The sequence below is a fragment of the Ranitomeya imitator genome, chromosome 5, assembly GCF_032444005.1.
Source record: "Ranitomeya imitator isolate aRanImi1 chromosome 5, aRanImi1.pri, whole genome shotgun sequence".
NCBI classification, from domain to species: Eukaryota; Metazoa; Chordata; class Amphibia; order Anura; family Dendrobatidae; genus Ranitomeya; species Ranitomeya imitator.
The window spans coordinates 440,818,985-440,845,798 of NC_091286.1; the positions used below are offsets into that span (position 1 = coordinate 440,818,985).

General features: G+C 40.9%; 1 protein-coding gene across 3 annotated transcripts in view; it reads right to left on the bottom strand.

The window, feature by feature from the left end:
- The window catches only part of LOC138638123 (probable cation-transporting ATPase 13A5), a 553,152-nt gene extending 527,874 nt beyond the window's left edge, over nucleotides 1-25,278 (bottom strand). For 2 of the 3 annotated variants that reach the window (XM_069727148.1, XM_069727150.1), the window contains exon 1: nucleotides 25,146-25,268. In XM_069727148.1, the coding sequence (XP_069583249.1) occupies nucleotides 25,146-25,205 (60 nt within the window). In that variant the 5' untranslated portion in view covers nucleotides 25,206-25,268. Of the gene's footprint in view, nucleotides 1-25,145 lie in introns of all 3 variants that reach the window. The other variant, XM_069727147.1, reaches the window with a different exon arrangement.
- Between the last annotated feature and the right edge of the window lie 1,536 nt (nucleotides 25,279-26,814).

Below are 26,814 nucleotides of genomic sequence, written 5' to 3' on the forward strand. Positions count from 1 at the left end.
ACTGTACTATTCAGACTCGGACCTTTTATAAACCCACGGACACTAATAGTTTTATCCCCCTGGATAGTTGTCACCTCCCCAGCTGGCTGCTCAACATCCCCAAAAGTCAGTTTATGCGGATATATCGCAATTGCTCAGGAACTCAAGATTTTGATATGGAGGTAGAGACAGTGACTAATAAATTTCTGGCAAAGGGATATAAGAAAGATACATAAATAACATCTCCAAAAAAATAGAAAAAAAGGAATACAGCGCACTCACCGGTGATGATCTTACAGATTTATTCGGACATAATTATATACGTTGCAGGGAGGGTAGTGAGACACACACGGAAGGTCCGTGTGTGTCTCACTACCCTCCCTGCAACGTATATAATTATGTCCGAATAAATCTGTAAGATCATCACCGGTGAGTGCGCTTTATTCCTTTTTTTCTATTTTTTTGGAGATTCTTTCTGAACTGTGGCAATAGCAGCACCCCGGTTGAAATACTCTGGTTTTTATAAGGCTATATGCGGCAGAGTTACAGCTTATGAGTGGCACAAGGGTCTAACTAATTACAGCGGTGCAGATGTATATCTTCTTCCTATTTTTTACATAAATAACATCCAAAGCTAGTGTTTTGACAAACCACGCCAAGATTATATTAATCCTATTGTGGAGCGGAAAGAGATGAATGAGTCTTTCCCCATTATCACTCAATACAATACTAATTCACATCTGTTACGAAACATAGTGAAGAAGCATTGGCACCTATTAAAAGACGATAAGGTTATAAGGGACCAAATATCCACTCATTTCAGGTTTATATATAAGAAAGCTCTCAATCTGGGGAATATGGTTGCCCCGACCATTCAAAACAAATCCCCTTCTGTAAAGAGTACCTTTTTTCACAACTTATTGAAGGTTTTTTTCCCCTGTTGCAGATGTAATATGTGTAAGCAAACCCATACACATAAATCAACTAGTATTGATAAAGGGGCTATGAACTTCAAAATTAAGGATTTTATAACCTGCTCCACTACAGGAGTAATATATACTATTAAGTGTCCGTGTGAGAAATTATACGTGGGGCGTACAAAAAGACCTTTAAAGGTTAGAATTAATTAGCATATTTGTAATATTAAGAAAAAATTTAAGGGCCACCCTCTTTCCAGACACTTTATTGATATGGTGGATCGGTTCAAGATATGGAAATTTCTGGCATCGAAGTTGTTCATTCGCAATGGAGAGGTGGGAATTACATAAAATCTATGTCTAGGACTGAGAGCAAATGGATGTTTTTATTAAATACGTTGATCCCCAGAGGTCTCAATAGTGAGGTCGAACTATTTGGCTTCTATTAACAATCAAGATCGCTGAGTATATATAAGGGCCATGGAGCAGGGCAAGGACCAGCCCTGAGGAAGGAAACCGTCGTTTCCGAAATGCATTGGCTTTCTGGTCCTTACCGCGATCCGTACTCAATTTCCCAGTCACGTGGGCGGTCACCTGATCCACTACATCACACAGGTCCTAGACGCTTCGCTTTTCACTATCCGCACATTGCGGCATCCCTGACCCAGGACGTGGTATCTCCGCCCCTCACTGGGGTTCACACACGGAGACGCTGCCACCAGCCGGGGCAGCTCTCCGGTATTGTGTCTCTGAAGATCTTCTCTGCCCGATACAGCATTTCAGCAAGCAAACATCTTAGAGACTTCTTCTTGGAGACTTCTTGTCTACATCCTTCAAGGTACTGATTACTCCTATATGAATTGACTCTGTGCACCTAGTACCTCTATTTTAAATTACCGCAGACACAGCGGGAGGCTGTATTATTGTTCCTCTTTGACATTTTTATACGTTCATGTGGTGAAATCTTTGTACTCATAGCGAACCTTTCTCGATATATACAGGATACACCAGCGCAAATTTTTTACACTTTTTTCCCTATATACTTTTTCAATCTCGTGGTGATTGTTATATTCGCTGCAGTTATACACACCCTGTATCATCAGCGCCGCTTTCACTCATTTTTATTTTCATTAAACTACTTAGTATCTGATATCTATTGATCTAAGGGGTTTTTGGCATTGTTTTAAGGGAATGTATGCAGTATTTGTGTAGTTGCTAGATTTTTACCTCCAGGTCCTGTTTTGTATTCTCACCTACACTTACCGTATTTGTAATTACTATCCTTGTTTTTTTAAATTTGACTCCAATAAAATACATATTTTTATTCATATCTATAGTCTTCATACTTTGTTCTATAGGGCTACATGCTTCCCTGTTTTCTGTAGGTTTCTGATGATGTAGGGAGTTGCCCCTGTTCCACTAGGAACATGTTGATTAACTCTACCCAGTGTGTCGGTCTTGTTCAATAATGTACAGAGCTGCACCAGTTTGGGAGAGCTTCAGCCACTTCAATGTGATCCCCATGATCTAATATTGATCTCTTATCTATAGTCATAAATATTAAAATAGAACCTTACAGCTGATACCGTGATTCGTGCACAATGTATCAAAACATGGCTGCACGATTTCAGCCATGCGTTTTTAAGGGTATGTGCCCATGTTAATTATTTCCTGCAGAAACTTCTGCACCATTTCTGCAACTATATTGTGTCCCCTTCTTTACATTTGTTTTTGGTGCAAGAAAAGTATGTGCAGAAGATCAGGAATAGCAGCGTTTTGGGCACGGCACATTTATAGAAATCCCCTGCCCACTATGCTTCTATTTAATGCTGCATAAACTCACCCACGAAGCAGGTTTACGAGCCGCAGCGTGTGAATTTCTGTTACGGAGATGCTGGTTTCCACAACAGATTTTTCCCCAATACAATGTACTGGATTTGGTAAATCCATATGGTTCAGTGGATTACCTGCGTGATTAGAACGCAGAGTTTTGGAAGCAGCGAAAATACTCTGCATCCCAAGCGTTGTTACCTCCTGATCGTGGTAAAGTAGCCTTATTAGCATGGGAGAAATCTGCAGATTAAAATGTGCTGCAAATCTGCAAGTAAAAAAGAAGCAATGTGTGCATGAGACTTCAGGAATCTCATTTACTTTGCTGGGGCTAGTAAACTTCAGTTTTTTTAACAAAACTGGACAGAAAAAACATGCAGATCGGCTAACATATATCATCTGTCTGGTTAAAGAATACCTTTACATCAATTTTAATTACATTGCATATATATTTTTCTAGTTAATTTTTTTGCACTTTGTACAGATGCAATGGAAACTAATTTTACATTTATAAATTTCAATAGCTATTACATTTAATAAGTAACCATCCCACCATCTATTAACAGAAGCAAAGGAAAGGTTCTCTGGGGACAGGTGGTGAGGTCTGGCTGCCTCTTACTTCAGTTTTTTTGAAACAGCATCCACATTCGTCCACACAGAATGTTCATGGATTTTGTGGAGTTGAAGAATAAATCTATCAGTTATCAATCTCATGCAGATAGCCGGCATAATACTTTGGGTAACATAATATTTATATGGTGATAACTCTTTAGGTAAAATAACCCAGTGGTCAAATACCATACAGTGCTATACATAATACATCATACATATACTGTAGCATACAGTACGTAATACATTTAGCAAATACCATTCAATACTGAATAATACATCATACATATACAAAACAGCACTGTACATAATACATTTACCATATAGTACTGCACATAAATACATCATACATATATCATCCAGTACTGCACATAATTCATCATACGTTTACCATAGAATGCTGCACATAATATATCATCATAGTACATCATTCATATACCATCCAGTACTGCACATAATACATCATCATAATACATCACACATATACCATAAAGTACTGCACATAAACCATACATATACCATGCAGTGCTGCACATAACACATCATCAGAATACATCATACATATAAAGAGAAAAACCAAAATAGCAATAGCCAAAGTCTATTATTCAACAGAAAAAAACAAAAAACTGACACAAGACCTAAAATGATGAATTTTAATTAAATAATTAAAAATATCAAGAAAAAATGTCAAAAATATCAAATAAACCAGTAAGAGGGATACTACGGGAGAGCAGGGTCTCTGGTATACATAAAAAAATTCCAGAAAAAATATGCAAATACATATGAAAAGACTAGGGAAGATAGATGTGCCTGTCCCTGGAAAAATTCCCTTCCTGACAGCGGAGGTTGGCACCCTGGGATACGATGTGGCGCCCCCGCTCAACGAAGACTGACCCTGAAGTCCCTAAAAAGGAATCCCTCCAAAAAGAAGCCACCACCAATAATAACACCAAAAAAAAAAAAAAACAAGAAAGAACAAAACAAGTGAAAATAAAAGTGGAATACCTGTGCTGCTATAGGTTATAGAACCAATAATATCACAATAAGGCTGATATATATACACTGGCATATATTGTGAGCTAAAGATGTACTCTGAGAGGAAGAAGAAGAGAAAAAAAAAAAAAAAAGAAAGAAAGACAGTGTTATAAAAGAAGTTTAAACACTGTAGCGCCTCTCAAACAGTATAGTGGTGATACTGAAAAAATAGCAATAATGCAGGGAAATAAAACATAAATCCCTCAGCAAATACAGGGTACACAACCAGGAAATCCCTGCAATGCAGTAGGACAGTATCAATAGAGTACCGGACACCACAAATAGAGGGTCACAAAAATAACCACAAATAGAGGGTCACAAAAATAACCAAACTTAGAGGGTCACAAAAATAACCACTGAAGGTATTGATATTGATATCGTGCCCTCTACGTTCCTTCTTAGAGCGTGTTAGATGATATTGATATCATACCCTCAACATTACTTTAGAGCGTGTTTAGATGATACACTAGCTCTTATTGACTTAGTTTAGTCACAGTATGTACTACGGGTAGATATGCTTTCGTAGCTAATTAAGGAGCGCACCTAATGGTGAGTTAGCTCTTATCAGCCAATAATCAATAGTGCTGTATATTTAGAAGGATATCGATAAGAGGGTTACAGATATGATTATAATAGCCTCATGGCATCACTGCCTGAGGAGGCAAATTGATATTTTTCTTGTGTCTCTAAGATTCAAATAAAGCAAATCTTATAGTACAATCACTCTCATCAAGCACATTTCAGTGGTGTCGCGTACTTAAATAGATGAAAGAGTAAAATAACCTGTACATAATTAGTGACCTAGTGGTGTCACCGCCAGACAGGACATTTAATGAGTAGTAACACTTATAAGTCCTTGCCAAAGTACAGGGTATAGCCAGAGAGTAAGAACAAACGCCAGAGATATATAAAATACTCAGTAGCCCATGTCCGGTTTAAATATCAGCAAGAGTAAACACTCCATAAGCCTCGCAGCAAACAGGTATGAATGAAAAATCACTTATCTCGTGGAGACAGATGTCTCTTCCCTACGCGTTTCGACCCACATGGCAGTACAGGGGAGCTCATCAGGGGAAATGCCATTGATGGGCGCGGAAGCCGCAGATAATAAGAGCGCCGCACGCAGTCCGAAGAAAGCCGTGCGAAAGTCGGCATTCTATAGTATATATGCCAAGGACCCGGAAGTAACCACAGCACGTCCGGGGTAGCAGGAGCGCACCAGTGCGCATGTACGGAAAGTTCCTAAGTCGGCTGCGCTGATGAACGCCAAATCGCAATGCGCATGACCGGCAAAGGATGAGGTGAAAAAATCCCAGCAGGGACCGCTAAAGCACAGCACTTGAAATGAAAAGCACTGCGCAGGCGCACAATGAATCCTGCCCGGAGGACTTAACCAATACCTGTATAAAGGTTTGTACGAAAAATAAATCTGAGAAACCTTATATGACAGGCACCCAAGAGTACATTTGCACAGATAAAGTTCAGATGTGCGAGTAGCTGGCATACACACTATTCACCATGCCAGTTATAAAATAACCGCAAAAGGTACGGAGTACTTACTAAAAGTGTAAAACACTATATAAAGAACGGCCCTCGTACATGTAACGAGATTTATACAATATAACAAATTAGGAGCCATTATACAGTGGCATGGAGTAACAGTGCTTCAAATTTATCCAGGAAAATATAAGGCACAGATAGGACATTATAGTCTAGTACAGACGCTCGACCATCTGGTCTAAGGATATTTTAAAAAGATAAACTAACAATAACTTCTGGCAGTCACCAACCAAGGGTGACAAGTAATATAAGACGTCATGGTCTGTGAGGACAAATATGGCGTCGGCAAGACAGAGCAGTTATGTGTGACGAGACCAAGCTTAATTTTAGATAAAGCTACCAAAGTTTAATTGCTCATTCAGGCCCCCCGGACTAACAGATTCCATCAGCAAAATCCATCTGGTTTCCCTCTGGATAATCTTCCTATCCCAGTTACCCTTTCTCTCTGATTGGGAAACCGTCTCGATGGTTTTAAAGGAAATAGACCCCACATCACCCGTGTGAATTTCGTTGACATGGCGTGCCACAGGGGTGTCCGTTGATGTAGGATATCGCCAATGTGTTCCCCTGTCCTCAGTTTAAAAGGTCTCTTTGTTTTACCTATGTAGTTCAGCGGGCACGTGCATGTACACAAGTAGACGACCCCTGCCGTTTTGCAATTAGCAAAAGACCTGTTATAGAAGGTTCTGCCCGTGACGGCACTCGTAAAGGTGTTGCTTACTGTAATAAATTTACAAAATTTACACGAACCACATCTGAAGGTACCCTGCTCACGGCGATCAAGCTAGGTGCCTACTGGTTTTGGTGTACTAAAATGGCTATGAGACACGAAGTCACGTACAGATCTCCCCTTTCTGAATGTCACAGAGGGATGTGATGAAATGATACCGCTTAAGTCAGGGTCAGCTTTCAAAATGCCCCAAAAGTGTTTCAAAATCCCCATGACCTTATGGTTTTGATCGTCAAAAGTTCCAATAAGACGCGTCATCTGATATCTATCATCCCGAGGCTTCGGTATAAGGAGTTCAGTACGGTTACAGGCCATAGCCTGTCTACAGCCCTCATTGATAACCTGTGGAGGATATCCTCGCCTCTCTAAATCTTTTTTTCAAATTGTTAGCCTTTGACTCAAAATCCACCAAAGATGAGCAGTTTCTCTTCAATCTTAAGAATTGTCCCTTAGGGATACCCTTTCTAAGGCTGAGGGGATGGTAACTCTCCCACCGTAGCAGGCTATTTGATGCTGTGGGTTTACGGAAAATCGAAGTGCCCAGATGTCCATCCGGGCATCTAGAGATGAACAGATCAAGAAAAGAAATCTTGTCACCCCCCACCTCACAGGTAAATCTGAGACCCAGATCGTTCACATTTAAGTGTGCAACAAAGCTTTCAAAAGAGGGGCCGTCCCCAGATCACAGGACGAGGATGTCATCGATATAGCGCCCCCAGAACACGATCCTGGGGCACCATGTGACATCCTTGTCCTGGAAAACGACGGTGTCCTCCCACCAGCCCAGGAGCAAATTAGCATAAGTGGGGGCACAAGGGCTCCCCATAGCCGTGCCCCTGAGCTGGTGGTAGAACTTACCGCCAAACAGAAAATAATTATGTTCTAGTGTAAACTGCAATAAGTCAATAATCAATCTGTTATGGGCCCGAAAATGAGTACCCCTAGTTTTCAAAAAGTACTCAGTAGCCTGAATGCCTCTGTTGTGGGGAATGCTACTATACAATGATTCTACATCAATAGATGCAATGATGGTGTCAGGATCAATCCGTATATCTTCAATTTTGTTAAGAAGATCAGTCGTGTCTCTAAGATATGATGGTAAAGCTGTAACAAAAGAACGTAATACATTGTCCAGATAAACACTTATATTCTGACATAATGCATCGATCCCGGAGACTATGGGGCGTCCTTTTAACGGGGTATAGCCCTTATGGATCTTAGGGAATGGATAAAATGTTGCAATGGTAGGAAACTTAGGAAACATAAAATCAAATTCCTGTTTTGATATTAGACGATTGTCTAAAGCTTCTGTCAATATAGCTAACAGCCTCTCGGAGTAAGTTGCCGTAGGGTCACCTCTCAGTACCTCATAGGTTGTGGAATCCGACAAAATAGAATTACACAATGCAACGTACTGGTTAGTATCCAAAATGACGATGTTACCACCCTTGTCGGAAAGGGAATTTACCACCCTTGTCAGGAAGGGAATTTTTCCAGGGACAGGCACAGCTATCTTCCCTAGTCTTTTCATATGTATTTGCATATTTTTTCTGGAATTTTTTTATGTATAAAAATTATATATATTATATAATATATTATTATTTATATATAAATTATAAAATTAATAGTTCTACATCATACATATACCATATACTACTGCACATGTACCTTGTGAAATAAATGGCTAATTTCTATCTCCTAAGTTGAATAAAATACAAGAGGATAGCAATATAGAGGATTGACCTATGTTCTCAGTTATCATCTTTCTACGTGTGGATATTTTTATGGCCAGTGGTCAGCCCCTTCAATTTCCAGAAGTTGTCAAGGACATATTGTAGTTTCCAATTTTATAGCAATATAGTCTGTAATAATCACCCCACGTTCTGTGGATTCAGCCCGAATTCTCTTGAGAACTTCAACTCTTGAACCAGGACATGTTGACATAAGGAAATTCCCCCCACAATTTCTCATGTAACGTATCTTGTGTCTCAGGATGTGTTTGACAACTCATTGAATAACTCATATTTCTGCCAGATTATTGTGTAATGCCTCATTTCCCTTTGATCTTGTACTATAAAAGATCACCCTATCAATAAACGTTAGAGACTATTTGGAAAGACAACGAGTAGTCTGTCTCCCTGATTATTGCTTCATAGCCTGGGTACCTAAGACAGAAAAACCTCTAACAATTTGGAGGCCTTCAGTCGGATATAATATTCCCCTTCGGCTTTCATATCAGATGAATAATTGACTGCCTCCCTACTGAACAGAAAACCAGGTCCTGGGTAAATTAGTAGATTTATTACTCACACTTTTCTCTCTGGGAAAGGAGGCTTTTTAGAGTGAGTCTTTGGGGATTTGTAACTGGAAAGCACTCAGGTAAAAGAAAATATCTGTTATTTATTATCTCTTGTTTGTGTGTTGTTTGTTTAAGTGCTGTTAACAAGTGTTTGTTTCATTACGAAGTGTGATGATTTTCCATTTGTTTTGTCTATATCCTATAACAGTGTTCCTGTCTGTCTATAACAATGTCAATGTTTATTAATACTGTAAATATTGCAATTAAATTGTCTTTATCCTGGTCTGCTATTCTCTGCTATACTTGTTCTATGTTTCTTTATTACTTTTATTCTGCTTATTACTTTTATTCTGCTTTCCTTAGCTAATTATACTATCTGATAGTGCTGTGCTGAACTGTTCTGATTATGCTGTGGTTCTGATATATTGCTGAATCTGTGTTGTGGGGTAGTAAGCAGCACTGGTGATATATGATGACTAAATGATGTGGGCTCAGTGTATAAATAGCCTTCTCATTAAAATCAGTGAGCAAGATAAAACTCTTCGGTTCATTGCTACTTGAAAAAACGCACAGGAAAGTACTGAGTGGGAGTTCTAGTGAAGTGGAAAAAATTACATGAAGATAATCTATGTGAACATAAATGATCATTTTTGGTGTGCAACCCACTACTCAGATAGGACATGAATTAGAGGATATAGTGAGCCAAATAACATATACCACAGATAGATGTGATTTAAGTTTTTGTCCATTAGCACTAGAGCATTTTGATAAGATGTGGGGAGGAGAGCACAAAAAGACTTCGTGTATGGATGTGGTTGAATTATCAGACAAATGCTTACCGTGTGTACCACATGCTGTGTGAAAAGTGTCTATGTTCGGTTCATGAGTATAGGCGCAGAATACACTCTTGTCATATAGTAACTCACCCTCATGGATTGTTCAAAAGCTGGACATATAAATTGGACTCTAGATAGTACACTGTGTGCAGAATTATTAGCCAAGTTGTATTTTAGAGGATTATTTTTCATTAACTATGTTCTCAATCAACCCAAAAGACTCTTAAATATCAAAGCTTAATGTTTTTGGAAGTTGGCGTGTTTTTTTTTTTAGATTTGGCTATCTTAGGAGGATATCTGTTTGTTCAGGTAACTATTACTGTGCAGAATTATTAGGCAACTTAGTAAAAACCAAATATATTCCCATCTCACTTGTTTATTTTCACCAGGTTAATCAATATAACTGCACAAAATTTAGAAATAAAGATTTCTGACATGCAAAAACAAAACCCAAAAAATTAGTGACCAATATAGCCACCTTTCTTTATGATGACACTCACCAGCCCTCCATCCATCGATTCTGTCAGTTGCTTGATCTGTTTACGATCAACATTGCATGCAGCAGCCACCACAGCCTCCCAGACACTGTTCTGAGAGGTGGACTGTTTTCCCTCCCTGTAGATCTCATATTTTATGAGGGACAACAGGTTCTCTGTGGGGTTCAGATCAGGTGAACAAGGGGGCCATGTCATTATTCTTTTTTGACACCTTTACTAGCCAGCCACGCTGTGGAGTAGTTGAAGGCATGTGATGGAGCATTGTCCTGCATAAAATCATGTTTATCTTGAACGATACCGACTTCTTCCTGTACCACTGCTTGAAGAAGGTGTCTTCCAGAAACTGGCAGTAGGTCTGGGAGATGAGCTTCACTCCATCCTCAACCCGAAAAGGTCCCACAAGTTCATCTTTGATGATACCAGCCCATACCAGTACCCCACCTCCATCTTGCTGGGGTCTGAGTTAGAGTGGAGCTCTCTGCCCTTTACTGATCCAGCCTCTGGACCATCCATCTGGCCCATCAAGAGTCACTCTCATTTCATTAGTCCATAAAACCTTTGAAAAGTCAGTCTTAAGATATTTTTTGGCCAAGTCTTGATGTTTTATCTTATGTTTCTTGTTCAAAGGTGGTAGTTTTTCAGCCTTCCTTACCTTGGCCATGTTTCTGAGTATCGCACACCTTGTGCTTTTTGTTACTCCAGTAACGTTGCAGCTCTGAAATATGGCAAAACTGGTGGTAAATGGCATCTTGGCAGCTTTACGCTTGATTTTCCTCAATTCATGGGCAGTTATTTTATGCCTTTTTTTTCCCAACACGCTTCTTGCGACCCTGTTGGCTATTTGCCATGAAACGCTTGATTGTTCGGTGATCACGCTTTAAATGTTTGGCAATTTCAAGACTGATGCTTCCCTCTGCAAGGCATCTCACAATTTTTTACTTTTCAGAGCCCGTCAAATCTCTCTTCTGACCCATTTTGCCAAAGGAAAGGAAGTTGCCTAATAATTAAGCACACCTTATATATGGTTTTGATGTCATTAGACAACACCCCTCCTTATTACAGAGATGCACATCACCTGATTTACTCAATTGGTTGTTGGCTCTCAAGCCTGAACAGCTTGGAGTAGGACACAATGTATAAAAAGTATCATGTGATCAAAATACAACTTGCCTAATAATTCTGCACACCATGTAAATGCCAAGGTGGCAAGATAATATCATGCATGAATATTATTTTATTGTAGTGGATTTAGGAATAGATGTTGCATATTCAGAGTCTAGTGAGGACTCAGATTCAGATGTATGAGGCGTATTTAGCACCTTTGATTGGAACTTTGTTGTTTATAGTGATATATATCTACTTGTTCAGGAAAGTGTGCATCAACATCAGGACAGAACAGAGAGTTGCGGTTCAGCTTATTGCTTTGAAAGCAGGATTGCTAGCTATCATAGTAGACCAGTGGGATCCAGCTAATACATAACAGGGCTGAAGATTGGGGTCACTACCTTTGACAGCTGTTATGGGTGCTAGGCACACCAGGTCACGACAGACTATGGATTCCCAAATATAAGATGAAGGACCTGGTGGGTCTTGACCATAGTCAGAAAGCAGTTAAGAAAAGCTCTAACATTTGTGAAAGGGCAAAAATGCAAAGGAATGGATGTTTGGATGCTAACAAATGGAAACATTTGAGTACGAGGCATGCTGCATGGATTGATAAAAATGACTATGGGATGCAAGTTGCAGCGTGGATCAAAACCTCTGCATGACATGGTCCGTTTTAAAATACTGAGATTGAGAGATTGTGTGAGGCAATCTGCAGCGTCTCCACACAGACAGGCAGCTCCCCCTTCACAAATTCAGTCTGTGTCTGTTTCTTTCTCTGCCCCTGTAAAGGGAAAATGAGATCAGCCCCACCCTCTAGCAGCAGCCCTGATAAGAGCGAAGCTGCGAAGTTATGTGTGAGAAGGAAATTTCTTCTGGGTCCTCAAGGTCTGCAGCCTCAACATCTGTTGCTAATACAGTACCCTGCTTGCCTGGCTTATATAGCTTTTCTTCTACCCCATCACTTCTATCCCTGATGAGACTTCGTGCACCTGAACAGCCAGGGTCACCATGGGTACCGGTCATGGAGGAGGGCTGATCCCCATGTCTCCACAGATGCAAACTAGCTCACTTTTGTATGATGCTTTGCCTCTATACTCATTATCTGGGTTGCCACAGGGGTCCACAGTTTCTCCACTCTGGTAAGGAACAGCCCTAAACACTAAATTTAATTCCTACGGTGGGGAGAAATGAGGAAATATTTCCTTTGCAAACAACCCCTACCCCTCATAACTATGATTTGAAAAACCCCAGAGAAACAATTTAAAAAAAAAGTGTTTCTGACAGAAGATCTAGGAACAGAAGTGATGAGGGTATGGCCAGAAAGGTTAGAGAGGCCCGGAGAGGTCAGGTGCCGGGAAAGGTCAGAGAGGCTCGGCGCCTCTGCACTGCAGTACTTTACTCTGCCCTCAACAGGGCAGACAAAGTACGCCTGCGCCGGAACCTCAGAGTAAAGACCAGAAGAGGGCATCATCGTAAGAAGATAGGAGGCCCCGGACCGGACCGCGACGCCCATGGGATCGGACCGCCCACCCAGGTGAGTATGATCGAAACCTTTTTTTCATCTTTTAGGATACATTGGGGGCTTATCTACAGCATTACAGAATGCTATAGATAAGCCCCTGATGCTGGTGGGCTTAGCTCACCCTCGATTTTGGGGATGACAGGTTCCCTTTAATAGGTTAGTGTAGAGTATTGCCCGGCCAATAAAGTCTACCTTGTCGTCGTGGCAGATTAAAAAAATCTTTTGGCCAAAGCAAAAGCTGCTGGCTATGTGTGTGATCTGGTGATGGGAACTGTTAATGTGTGATTGGTGAGAAGTGGAGTTTTTCCAAGAGAGAGCGGTAGGACTGTGGACAGTTCGAGGGGTGAAGACAGGGCTAGGGTGGAACCTGGGAAGAGTCTTAAGGGGGCCCCAAAAATGTTGCCAGTATGGGGCCCCAAAATTCCTAGTGGCATCCCTGGATAGCAGACAGTAAGTATGACCTGCCTAGGGCACTGTTCTTCATTATGTGTGCCCTTTCTCATGGACTGACGCATCAGCCTAAGGATGGAATGGTAAGTCAGATAAAAGCTAATTGGGTAGCCCCAGAATTCCTTTAAGGTGCTGATGAATTCGTACAGGGATGCATAATCTGTGTATGCCTAAATGTGAGAACAAAAATGGGGAAAGTGCCACCAAAGTGCACAGCCAGACAATTGTACCCATTTCAGCTACCTCAAATTGATTTCATACAGCTTCCAAAGGTAAGTATCTATGAATATGTGTTGTTATACATCGACTTGGTGACTTTTTTTTACCACAACTGATTATTTATTTGATGCTCTGAATGTTGAATTAGCCTACATGAAACAGCTCATTGTTATTACTAATCAGCATTCCATGATACATAATTATCTCACATCATGTCACAGAGGTTTTTGTCAGGTGATAGTGAGTCGCCCGGTAGGGCCGTGGGGTACTCGGAACTGGATCCATTACTTAAAGGGATGTGTCACGGTGGCGGCGACCTGGTCCGTGGCCCTGGGTGCCAATGTTAAGGGGAATGTATTTAAAGGAGTTGTGGAAATAAGGAAAGTTCGTGATGCCACCTGTGGTATTCGGTCAGTGGGGAACAACGCTGCTTAAAGAAGTCCTCTGGGGTGATGTTATGGCAGCCGGATGGTATAATTTCCCACTGGTGAAGTTGGTCCTCGGGGCTCCCGTGTGTAGATGGAGATGGTATAATAAGAAACAGAGGACACAAGGTTGCAGTCTCTTTACCTGTTTACTGGAGCAATTCAGGCAGCCACAGTCCATGGTACTGGATCACAGGTGCTGGTGGTTGTCCGGCCGGCTTGGAAGCAGATTGGGATTTCCCCCTTACCAGGTGGGGTTAGAAGCATTCCCTCTAGCGCTGTGTGTAGTTCCTTGCTGCCTATAGATGTCCAACAAGGTACTTACAGGGTTTCTGTCCTTTTGTGTAAGTGGGACACTATCCTGTATGACAGGTGGCTCAAGCCATTTCACAGGGTCTCTATCATGACCCGGGCTCTATACGCCACTGTGTCTTCAGGTGTCAGGGCGGGCAAGTGACCTATAGTTGAGTTGTCCTGCCGGTTTCTTATATTTACTTAAATATATGACTCACTTTTCATAAATAGACTATAAACAGGAACCAACCTTTACCGGTATACTATCTTTAGGACTTTCTTCGATCAAAGTAATAAACATTACCTTTATTTTTATTTTACCAATTCTCACTAGAATTCTCAACACTATCTGTATAAAACACTACCTACCTATTTCCCTTACAGGGTAACCTCTCTAACTACATTAAACCTGCATGTTGCCACCACATAGATCCTTCAGGACTAATGAGCGTAACCCATGATATAGAGCAAGATGAAATAGAATATAAGTCCGCAAGGACAGGGTCCTCTCCCCTCTGTACCAGTCTGTCACTGTAAACCTGTTTACTGTAAATGATATCTATAACCCTGTATGTAACCCCTTTCTCATGTACAGCACCATGGAATTAATGATGCTATATAAATAAATAATAATAATAAATAATAATAATAATGAAATGATAAAGGAAGGGGAGCGAAAAGCTAATTCACTTGATGATTTACCCCTCCCTGAATGGCTCCCATGGTTAAATCCCTTGAACCTGTTCAAAGGAATAGGTGGATGAATATCAGATGTAATCATTTCCTTAGCAGTTTTTGTGATAAATATCACTGCAGAGATGATAAAGTTATTTGTTATGTGTATAAAGAAAATTCTCAATTCTAATTGCAAATGTTTTCCAGGTAAACGTAAAGCTAAAATCGATACTGACTCTCAGATAAATCAAATCCAAGTGATGACTTCCTTTATAACTGCGCTCCAACGTGAATGCATATTTTACAAAAAGCAAACTTCTGTAGATTTGGCTGATTGTATGTTTTGTGGAAGACCGACGGTGTGATAGGAGCCAAGAATCCACAAAGAACTTACAAATACTTGGACAATATGGACTCTATGAATTATGCTAACAAATAAAAACTATTTTCTATTTTCTAACACATATTTTAATATATTAATAAAAATGTCTATATTATATGTCATAAATATATATCTATATCATCCCCTCATAGTAGATCCTTGATAGAAATAGGGTTAGAAGGGACAGAAGGTCTGACCCACAAGTATGATATGAATGGATACGCAGTAAGACTTGTATCCCATGACACACTATAGGGTAAGCCATGAATTTCATGAAGTAGGGTTATCTTGCAAGCCTGAGTGTAACAGAGTGTCACCGCCAGCCTGTACACATGGACTATACTATAATCAGGGTTACATTAGCATTCCTTTTTCTGTATCTGGTGGGGGCATGCTTGTCATTGTTTCCTTCTGCAGGGGGCATCTCCAACACACAAACCTGTAGAGGGACTGCAGACAGGGTTTCTGGAATGTTCTTAATCCTTGGAGCTATGTTTAATGGGCTGGGTGTTGGGATCAGCCCCTTTGTTGGGCATGGATACTAAGAGTGGTAGGACAACAAGCCACATGTTCTGTTAGTCAATGCTGTGTCCTTTGAAGGACAAGGATCTGCAGTTGCAGCTGGATTCTGGTATCATGTATGGAGATTGGAGATCATTTTGCCACATGGAATTGTGATGTCTCACCACCCTACTGGTTTTAAGGACTGAATCTGAAGACTGTTATTGTGTGGTGGCTTGCGAAGGGCTGGGATCTTATGCTGAGACGAGATCCTGGTGCCCGTGTGTGGAGGGTTAAAAGCTGCCACGTGGAATGGTGTTATGCCCCTCATCTGTTGGATCCAGTGAACCCATCCCAGGATTATTTGTCTTTTCCCTGGCGTCGGATTACCAAGTGGCGTCCACGCAACTGTTCCCCCCTTTGTGTGGACTCATTACGGACGCTGCAGAATTACTTTGACTTGTGTTGTCCCAGTTCCCTGCTCCAATAAATCTTGTTGGATTGTTTATCGGCCTGGTGTCTCTTTCAGCTCTGTCGCATACTCCATCACACTCAGTAACAGGAAGGGATCAGCGAGGGCAAGGTAGATCAGATGATAAAATGAGGGGAAATGTGAAAGAAATGGCTAATTTCTATCTCTTAAGTTGAATAAAATACAAAAGAATAGCATTATAGAGGAATGACCTATGTTCTCAGTTATCATCTGTCTACGTGTGGATATTTTTATGGCCTCAGGCTGTGTTTTACAACTTATTGTATAGCTCATATTTCTGCCAGATTATTGTGTAATGCCTCATTTCCCTTTGATCTTTTACTATAAAAGATCACCCTATCAATAAATTTTAGAGACTATTTGGAAAGACAACAAGCAGTCTGTTGCTATGATTATTGCATCATAGTTTGGGTACAAAAGACAGAAAAACCTGTGGAGAAATAGAAATCCCTCCTTCCCTAACATCCTTTACCACCCAGAACTGCAGATGATACATCATACATATACCATATAGTACTGCACATCTCATACCTATACCACCCAGAACTGCACATAATACATCTTACATATACCAAACACTACTGCACATAAATCATACCTATACCATTGAGTACTGTACATAATACCTTATGTTAGCACTGCTGCTTTTCAGCTCTGAGGTCCTGGGTTCAAATCCCACCAAGGACAACATCTGCAAAAAGTTTATATATTGTCCCTGTGTTTGCGTGGGTTTCCTCCCACACTCAAAGGACATACTGATTGTGAGCCCCAATGGGGACGCTGATAATGATTTCTGTTAAGCGAATATGATGGTGCTATATAAGCAAATAAAATAAATAATACATACTATATCAAAATATAACCATTCTTTACTAGATAAATGTCTTCAACAGACCACTGAGCTCAAATCATAGAGCTCAAATCGGACAGAAAAAAATTGCAACATGCTGCGATTTGCAGCGTATCGTAGATGAGACTCGCCAATGCAAGCCAATGGACGTGAGAAAAAAATGCACAGCACTCACACCATGTGAGTGCTGTTCATTTTTTCCACACCGATAATTCATGTGCGATGTACAGTAAAAGCACAGTGCATTTTCCCACGGTCCAGAGGTCACCGCAGATCAGGCTGTGAGGGAGCGCAGCTTCAGTGACGTCACCGCAAGTCACTGAAGCTCTGCTCCCAGCATCTCTCTCATTCACCAGTGATTTTCAGCCGGAACAATCACATCTTGGCACAGTCCTGGTTGAAAATTGTATATTCCCCAGATATGTATTACTGCGTGGGACATAACGACGGCAAGCATGGGTTTATTGTGGGTTTGTTATTTTACTTTTATTACAGGAGATCGAGGGATTTGCAGGAATTAGTGTGGTTGTATGTATGGTTTATTTAAGAATATGAAAGGAGCCTGTGTCTTTATTTCAATTAAAGTATTTTTTACTGGGTGTCTGTGTTTTCTTAACAATTTGACGACTATGAGGTTAGTAATAGGGGCGTCTTATTGATGCCTTTCCATTGCTAACCTTGGGACTTGATGTCACAAAGGTGTCATCAACCCCCACAACTATTACCCTACTTGCCACCGCTACAGGGCAAGTGGGAAGAGGGAGGTTAAGTGCCAGAATTGGCACATCTTAGAGATACACATTTTCTGAGGGGGCTCAGTGCTGATGTTTTTGTCCAGGGGGGCCAATATCCATGGCCTCTTCCTAGGCTATTAAAATCAGCCCACAGCTGTCTGCATAGCCTTTGCTGGTTATTAATTATAGGGAGACCCCACGTCATTTTTGGGGGGCTCCCCTATTTTAATAGCCAGTAAAAGCTAAGTATACAGCTGTGATCTGATATTAATAGCCTGGGAAGCTCCATGGGTATTATCCCCTTCCCAGGCTATAAACATCTGCCTTCAGTCATTTGCTTTCCCTCTGCTGGTTGCAAAAATTGCGTGGGAGCCCACGCCCTTCTTTCCATAAAATAATCTTTTTTCATTAAATACATGTCCAGTAATTTGCACACACAATGTACTAATTGTTTTTGTCACTTGACATCTATATATCTACATATTCTATATGTATTTACTGTATGTAATCCATCTCTTCTATCCTGTCGGTTCCTGCAGTGAATTTACAGAACTCAACAGATGTATTTCCGGCTTGTCTTCTATCTATCTATGCAATATAAAAACATGTATATATAAGTGTGTGTCACTGACATCTATATATATACAGTACAGACCAAAAATTTGGACACACCTTCTCATTTAAAGATTTTTCTGTATTTTCATCACTATGAAAATTGTGCATTCACACTGAAGGCATCAAAACTATGAATTAACACATGTGGAATTATATACTTAATAAAAAGTGTGAAACAACTGAAATTATGTCTTATATTCTAGGTTCTTCAAAGTAGCCACCTTATGCTTTGATGACTTCTTTGCACACTCTTGGCATTCTCTTGACGAGCTTCAAGAGGTAGTCACCGGGAATGGTCTTCCAACAATCTTGAAGGAGTTCCCTGAGATGCTTAGCACTTGTTGGCCCTTTTGCCTTCACTCTGCGGTCCAGCTCACCCCAAACCATCTCGATTGGGTTCAGGTCTGGTGACTGTGGAGGCCAGGACATCTGGCATAGAACCCCATCACTCTCCTTCTTGGTCAAATAGCCCTTACACAGCCTGGAGGTGTGTTTGGGGTCATTTTCCTGTTGAAAAATAAATGATGGTCCAACTAAACGCAAACCGGATGGAATAGCATGCCGCTGCAAGATGCTGTGGTAGCCATGCTGGTTCAGTATGCCTTCAATTTTGAATAAATCCCCAACAGTGTCACTAGCAAAGCACCCCCACACCATCACACCTCCTCCATGCTTCACGGTGAGAACCAGGCATGTAGAGTCCATCCGTTCACCTTTTCTGCATCGCACAAAGATACGGTGGTTGGAACCAAAGATCTCAAATTTGGACTCATCAGATCAAAGCACAGATTTCCACTGGTCTAATGTCCATTCCTTGTGTTCTTTAGCCCAAACAAGTCTCTTCTACTTGTTGCCTGTCCTTAGCAGTGGTTTCCTAGCAGCTATTTTACCATGAAGGCCTGCTGCACAAAGTCTCCTCTTAACAGTTGTTGTAGAGATGTGTCTGCTGCTAGAACTCTGTGTGGCATTGACCTTGTCTCTAATCTGAGCTGCTGTTAACCTGCGATTTCTGAGGCTGGTGACTTGGATAAACATCCTCAGAAGCAGAGGTGACTCTTGGTCTTCCTTTCCTGGGGCGGTCCTCATGTGCGCCAGTTTCTTTGTAGCGCTTGATGATTTTTGCAACTGCACTTGGGGACACTTTCAAAGTTTTCCCAATTTTTCGGACTGACTGACCTTCATTTTTTAAAGTAATGATGGCCACTCGTTTTTCTTTACTTAGCTGCTTTTTCTTGCCATAATACAAATTCTAAGGCTGTCGTCACACTAGCAGTATTTGGTCAGTATTTTACATCAGTATTTGTAAGCCAAAACCAGGAGTGGAACAAATAGAGGAAAGGTATAATAGAAACATATGCACCACTTCTGCATTTATCACCCACTCCTGGTTTTGGCTTACAAATACTGATGTAAAATACTGACCAAATACTGCTAGTGTGACGGCAGCCTAACAGTCTATTCAGTAGGACTATCAGCTGTGTATCCACCAGACTTCTGCATAACACAACTGATGGTCCCAACACCATCTATAAGGCAAGACATCCCACTTATTAAACCTGACAGGGCACACCTGTGAAGTGAAAACCATTCCCAGTGACTACTTCTTGAAGCTCATTAAGAGGGCATATTATAGTCAAAAGAATACTCTTCTGCAGAAACGAAAGATGGACAGAAACACGGATCAGGTATGCTGTATTTTGGACTTCAATTTTAGGAGTGATGATGTTAGGAGGGCCATCAGTAAACATTGGTCTGTGCTTATGACAGATAAAGTCTTTGCCAAGTGTGTTGGACCAAGTTCCTCTATTACCTTTAGGTGTTCACATAGCCTGAGAGACCATCTGGTGCATAGCCATCACAAAGGACCTTGCCTCAATTTCATTTTTGGGTCTAAGGGTCCGAAGTGGGGGTGCACAAGTTGTGGTAAATGCGTAGCCTGTTGTAACATCCAAACGGCCTCTGATTTTTCCAACTCAAAAGGGGACAAAATTTATCAAATCACTCATACCATCACTTGCACGACCAAGGCAGTGGTGTATCATGCAACCTGTCCATGTGGCCTCATTTATGTCGGGATGACCACACGAGAGCTCCGTAGAATAGTACGGGAGCATGTGTTAGACATTGAGGGGGCATTGACAGAAGAGGACGCTCAAAGACTAAAACCTATTCCACGGCACTTTAATGCCTTACATGGAAGTGATCCTAAGGGATTGCATGTTAAAGGTATTGACCGGGTCTTTATTGGACTTAGGGGGGGGAAATGGAAGAGGATGTTGGCCCAGAGGGAGGCAAGGTGGATATACAAGCTGGACACTATTACTCCTCTGGGTCTTAATGACCACAATAGTTATGTTCCCTTCCTACCTATATAGCCCCTGAAGTTGGCTCTCCTGTATTCTTGTGATATATAGATTTACACATATACACATTATATATATTATTTTGGTTTTCATTATATATTGATTTTTGCATTCTTTTGTTCTTGGTTTTAGCTGTTTTTTTTGTATATTTTTTATATTGTTTCTATTTTTATTTTATTTTTAGGTCCCTAGTGTTGGTACTTATGGATTTTCGTTTGAATATTGAGAACTGGAACGGAATATGCATATTTATGAAATTTATTGTCGCCACGTATTGGCTCTTGGATTTTTTTAAATCTTCAATATCTCTACCTTATTGGTTTTGTTCATGTCTATATTTATTGTGTGTTGTGGTTGTGTGTCTGTGCCCATGTACTTCCCATGCATTTTTTAATTCTTTTCACATTCATATTTCTCAATACTGTGTGGTGTATATATGTATGTATATATAAATATGAATATATATATATATATATATATATATACAGTGGGGCAAAAAAGTAAGTATTTAGTCAGTCAGCAATAGTGCAAGTTCCACCACTTAAAAAGATGAGAGGCGTCTGTAATTTACATCATAGGTAGACCTCAACTATGGGAGACAAACTGAGAAAAAAAAAATCCAGAAAATCACATTGTCTGTTTTTTAAACAATTTATTTGCATATTATGGTGGAAAATAAGTATTTGGTCAGAAACAAAATTTCATCTCAATACTTTGTAATATATCCTTTGTTGGCAATGACAGAGGTCAAACGTTTTCTGTAAGTCTTCACAAGGTTGCCACACACTGTTGTTGGTATGTTGGCCCATTCCTCCATGCAGATCTCCTCTAGAGCAGTGATGTTTTTGGCTTTTCGCTTGGCAACACGGACTTTCAACTCCCTCCAAAGGTTTTCTATAGGGTTGAGATCTGGAGACTGGCTAGGCCACTCCAGGACCTTGAAATGCTTCTTACGAAGCCACTCCTTCGTTGCCCTGGCGGTGTGCTTTGGATCATTGTCATGTTGAAAGACCCAGCCACGTTTCATCTTCAATGCCCTTGCTGATGGAAGGAGGTTTGCACTCAAAATCTCACGATACATTGCCCCATTCATTCTTTCATGTACCCGGATCAGTTGTCCTGGCCCCTTTGCAGAGAAACAGCCCCAAAGCATGATGTTTCCACCACCATGCTTTACAGTAGGTATGGTGTTTGATGGATGCAACTCAGTATTCTTTTTCCTCCAAACACGACAAGTTGTGTTTCTACCAAACAGTTCCAGTTTGGTTTCATCAGACCATAGGACATTCTCCCAAAACTCCTCTGGATCATCCAAATGCTCTCTAGCAAACTTCAGACGGACCCGCACATGTACTGGCTTAAGCAGTGGGACACGTCTGGCACTGCAGGATCTGAGTCCATGGTGGCGTAGTGTGTTACTTATGGTAGGCCTTGTTACAATGGTCCCAGCTCTCTGCAGTTCATTCCCTAGGTCCCCCCGCGTGGTTCTGGGATTTTTGCTCATCGTTTTTGTGATCATTGTGACCCCACGGGGTGGGATTTTGCGTGGAGCCCCAGATCGAGGGAGATTATCAGTGGTCTTGTATGTCTTCCATTTTCTAATTATTGCTCCCACTGTTGATTTCTTCACTCCAAGCTGGTTGGCTATTGCAGATTCAGTCTTCCCAGCCTGGTGCAGGGCTACAATTTTGTTTCTGGTGTCCTTTGACAGCTCTTTGGTCTTCACCAAAGTGGAGTTTGGAGTCAGACTGTTTGAGGGTGTGCACAGGTGTCTTTTTATACTGATAACAAGTTTAAACAGGTGCCATTACTACAGGTAATGAGTGGAGGAAAGAGGAGACTCTTAAAGAAGAAGTTACAGGTCTGTGAGAGCCAGAAATCTTGATTGTTTGTTTCTGACCAAATACTTATTTTCCACCATAATATGCAAATAAATTGTTAAAAAAACAGACAATGTGATTTTCTGGATTTTTTTTCTCAGTTTGTCTCCCATAGTTGAGGTCTACCTATGATGTAAATTACAGACGCCTCTCATCTTTTTAAGTGGTGGAACTTGCACTATTGCTGACTGACTAAATACTTTTTTGCCCCTCTGTATATATTTTTTTTTATATTGTGCAAAATTCATATTTGAGTCAATTTTATGATTCATCTTTAATCTTTTATATATGTTATTGGTTTTCTATATATGGCTCTGTAGATATTCACATTGTGTGTTTTTTTCACATTTGATATATATCTATGTGATTATATTACTATGCCATTGTGTTATTCATGACTATTGATAATCATGATGTCTTTCACAGTATATTATATATTTATATTATATTTTCTTTTTCGTGTTCACTACGCACTTTCAACTTTCACTGAATGCACTTTTTTAGCATTATTGCAATCTGTTGCAATGGGATTGCAGTTGTGTGGCATGTGTTTTTTTATTGTTTTTTGCCATGGGCTATATGTTTATCATGGCCCTTATAGATCGCTGTGTACCTTTGTGAGATATTGTTTTTGTATGTCTTTTACAGCCGCCCTAGCGCCTGCGTGGTGTGTTTATGCAGTCTCGTGCAGGTTCGCCAGATTTTTCTTTTTAGGTGCTTTGGTTACCTTATCGGGCTCACCGTATGATGCATCAGATGCATGATGTGGATTTCTACAGCCGGCGCTCAGAGAGAAGGGGTGTGTTCTCGCGCTGGTCCGCCGGATATTTTCTGATGGTTGCTATGGTTGCCTGATTGAGTGCGCCGGATGTTACGTCAGGATATATGACTCGGGGCCTTGCATCTGGCTCAGAAGGAGATGGTAACCATGGACTCATGCTGGTTGCTAATATGGTGCGCATGCGCCGCTTCTTCTCTGACCCTTCCGCTCCTTTTTGTGAATAGGGTGTTATCTTCTTGGCCTCCGCATACCTCAATTGCGCATGCTGACACAGGTGTGTTTCATTATTAATCCAAATCTAAGTACCGTTTCTATTGGTACTTGTGGATATATATACTATCACTGGCCAGTACTCAATCACCCCCGGACGAAGCATTTCATTGCGAAATGCACGTCGGGTGTGGTGGGTCCCCAGGAGTGCTCCATAGGTAATTATTACATTATTGTTGATCTATACACTTGTATTATTTATTTGTTCATTGTTATTGGCATGTTTGTATATGGTCACATGGCACATTTGCACATGGTTTATTGTACTATGGAAAGATTATTATAACTATTATTATTGGGGTCTCTGCCTGGGTGTCCCACCATTTTGCCTGTGCTGTGGTGTTATACCCATTACTGATTACTTGTTTTATTGTTATTAATAAAGTTTACATGCATTTTACTGGCCTTGTGTGAAGGTAGTTTTTTGGTGTTTTTTTTTTTTCATCAAGAGAATGCCAAGAGTGTGCAAAGCAGTCATCAAAGCAAAAGGTGGCTACTTTGAAGAACCTAGAATATAAGAAAAAAATTCAGTTGTTTCACATTTTTATGTTAAGTATATAATTCCACATGTGTTAATTCATAGTTTAGATAGCTTCAGTGTGAATGTACAATTTTCATAGTCATGAAAATACAGAAAAATCTTTAAATGAGAAGGTGTGTCCAAACTTTTGGTCTGTACTATATATATATGTGTGTGTGTGTGTGTGTTTTGACGAACATTCCCTTTGAAAATGATGTGTAAATGACCGCGAGCTGCTGTATGTAAAAGCTCATGTTAAAATCACATTGCCATTGGATAGCAATTGCAATGCACTGGGGTGTAAATCGGATGCTAGGTGTGAAAATCGCATTGTACTCACATGACACTCGCATGGCACTTGTCCTTTTTTTCGGTCCAGATTATGGAACTTTTTTTTCACGTATATGGGTATGTACCCTTTCACTTTTTTCTGGATTAGTTGCTTCAAAGAGTTTTCACTATAGACATCACATATATTTTTTTGGGGACGAACACAGGCAGAAGAGCGCCTTTGTGCAAGAACAGTATGTTGGCCCTTTGCAGTCCGATAATGTGTCTATGACAGAAGCTGCTTTCTGCTTTGGAGGTAGAAATGGCCCCTGAGCAGCTGCCAAGGTTGCAACAATATTATGTCCACACCTGTTTATAATACATGACCATGACAATATTCATCTTACTTAACTTTACCCAGGACTCTAGTAAGTAATATTAGTAAATTGAAGAGTTATATTATGATACTGTGATCTTCTTTTCATATTGAATGTCACCTTACCATTTCATTCTCCTCCCCCGGGTTCAGCAGGGCACGTGTACCTGTCTTCTTGGCATCCATCTCTTGTGTCTTCTGTATAACTAGGACACCAGGAGCTTCAGTATGTGCACAGCCGTCTCTCAGGGCTCAGAGTGGATGTCTTCAGTAGCTCCTATTCTTTTAACATTACTAAGAACACACCCTTCTTTAAATCCTTTCCACTAAATGACCAATAGGCTTTGGTGTTGCACTTCACTCTATTGTATTCATACAGAAATTTTTCCATCAGACTGGCGTGTGCTGAAACTATTAATACGCTTGTTCTGTGTTATGCTGATTTCCCTGGTAAATCATGGAAAGTTCTTGGCTTCTTCAGCATTTGAATTATAATACTACAGATTACAGAAATAATTGGGTCAGAGAAGAAAACTACAGCACAATGATGCAATCGAACAGTGTTCGAATGAAAATGTCTTAAAGAGGCTTTATGTTTTCTCCCCAGTTTCTCCCCAGTTCAGTTTTTTTTAAAATGTACTTCATTTACCCTCAGCGGCTTAATAGAGTCCATTGGGACCCAGGGCTAAATTTGGACCTGTTACCCCCCCTCCTCACTTGCACACACTAGCTTGTTCCTTAGATATGTGAGCTCCAGTGGCATTGGTAGTATCGGTTTGGTTCTCAAAACAAAATAATGTAAGTACCCTCATAAAATCTGAAAGAAATCCATGGCAATAAGATCATTTTCTAAGTAATACTTGTAAATAATGCAGTCACCTAGTTATCAAATATCAGATGTTATCCCCTGTGAGACAGTGACTGGCGTTATTGTGAATGGTCGGTATGTGTCACAGAGGCGGAGGTCCTCTGCGCTGTAAGCCTGGATTGTTGCTCTGGGACCTGTAGTTCCATGAGCTTTATTTAGTTTATAAGGGGCTGGACTTGCAGGCTAGCTGGAGAGCTGGGCGGGCCTGGCTAACTGTCACGGACGTGGTTTGTGGAACCACTGTTCCACGGACCGTGGAGAACCTGGAGGGGCATGACTAAGCGAGTACCTGACTTTTCACTAGAGCCTCTGATGGGGAGGTTAGACTTGGTTTCCGATGAATGCTAGGTGCCACTCAAGGACAGACGTACGGATGCGTAGCAGCTGGACCCAGAGGACAGACTGAATGGAGCAGCAGGAAAAGCTTATATCAGAGTGCAGCGGACCAAGTTCGTATCAGAGTCCAGCAGACAGGATCTGCATCAGAGTGCAGCAAGCAGGATTTGCACTTAGGGTACCGTCACACTATACGATTTACCTACGATCACGACCAGCGATATAACCTGGCCGTGATCCTAGGTAAATCGTAGTGTGGTCGCTGGGGAGCTGTCACACAGACAGCTCTCCAGCGACCAACTATGCCGAGGTCCCTGGGTAACCAGGGTAAACATCGGGTAACTAAGCGCAGGACCGCGCTTAGTAACCCGATGTTTACCCTGGTTACAAGCGTAAAACTAAAAAAAAACAAACAGCACATACTTACATTCTGGTGTCCGTCAGGTCCCTTGCAGTCTCTGCTTCCCGCACTGTGACTGCCGGCCGTAAAGTGAAAGTGAAAGCACAGCCGCTGTGCTCTGCTGGTAGCATGCGGAGCACAAGAAAGGGGAGAACTGACTGCAGCATGGGTGAGTAAAGTGACACGCCGGA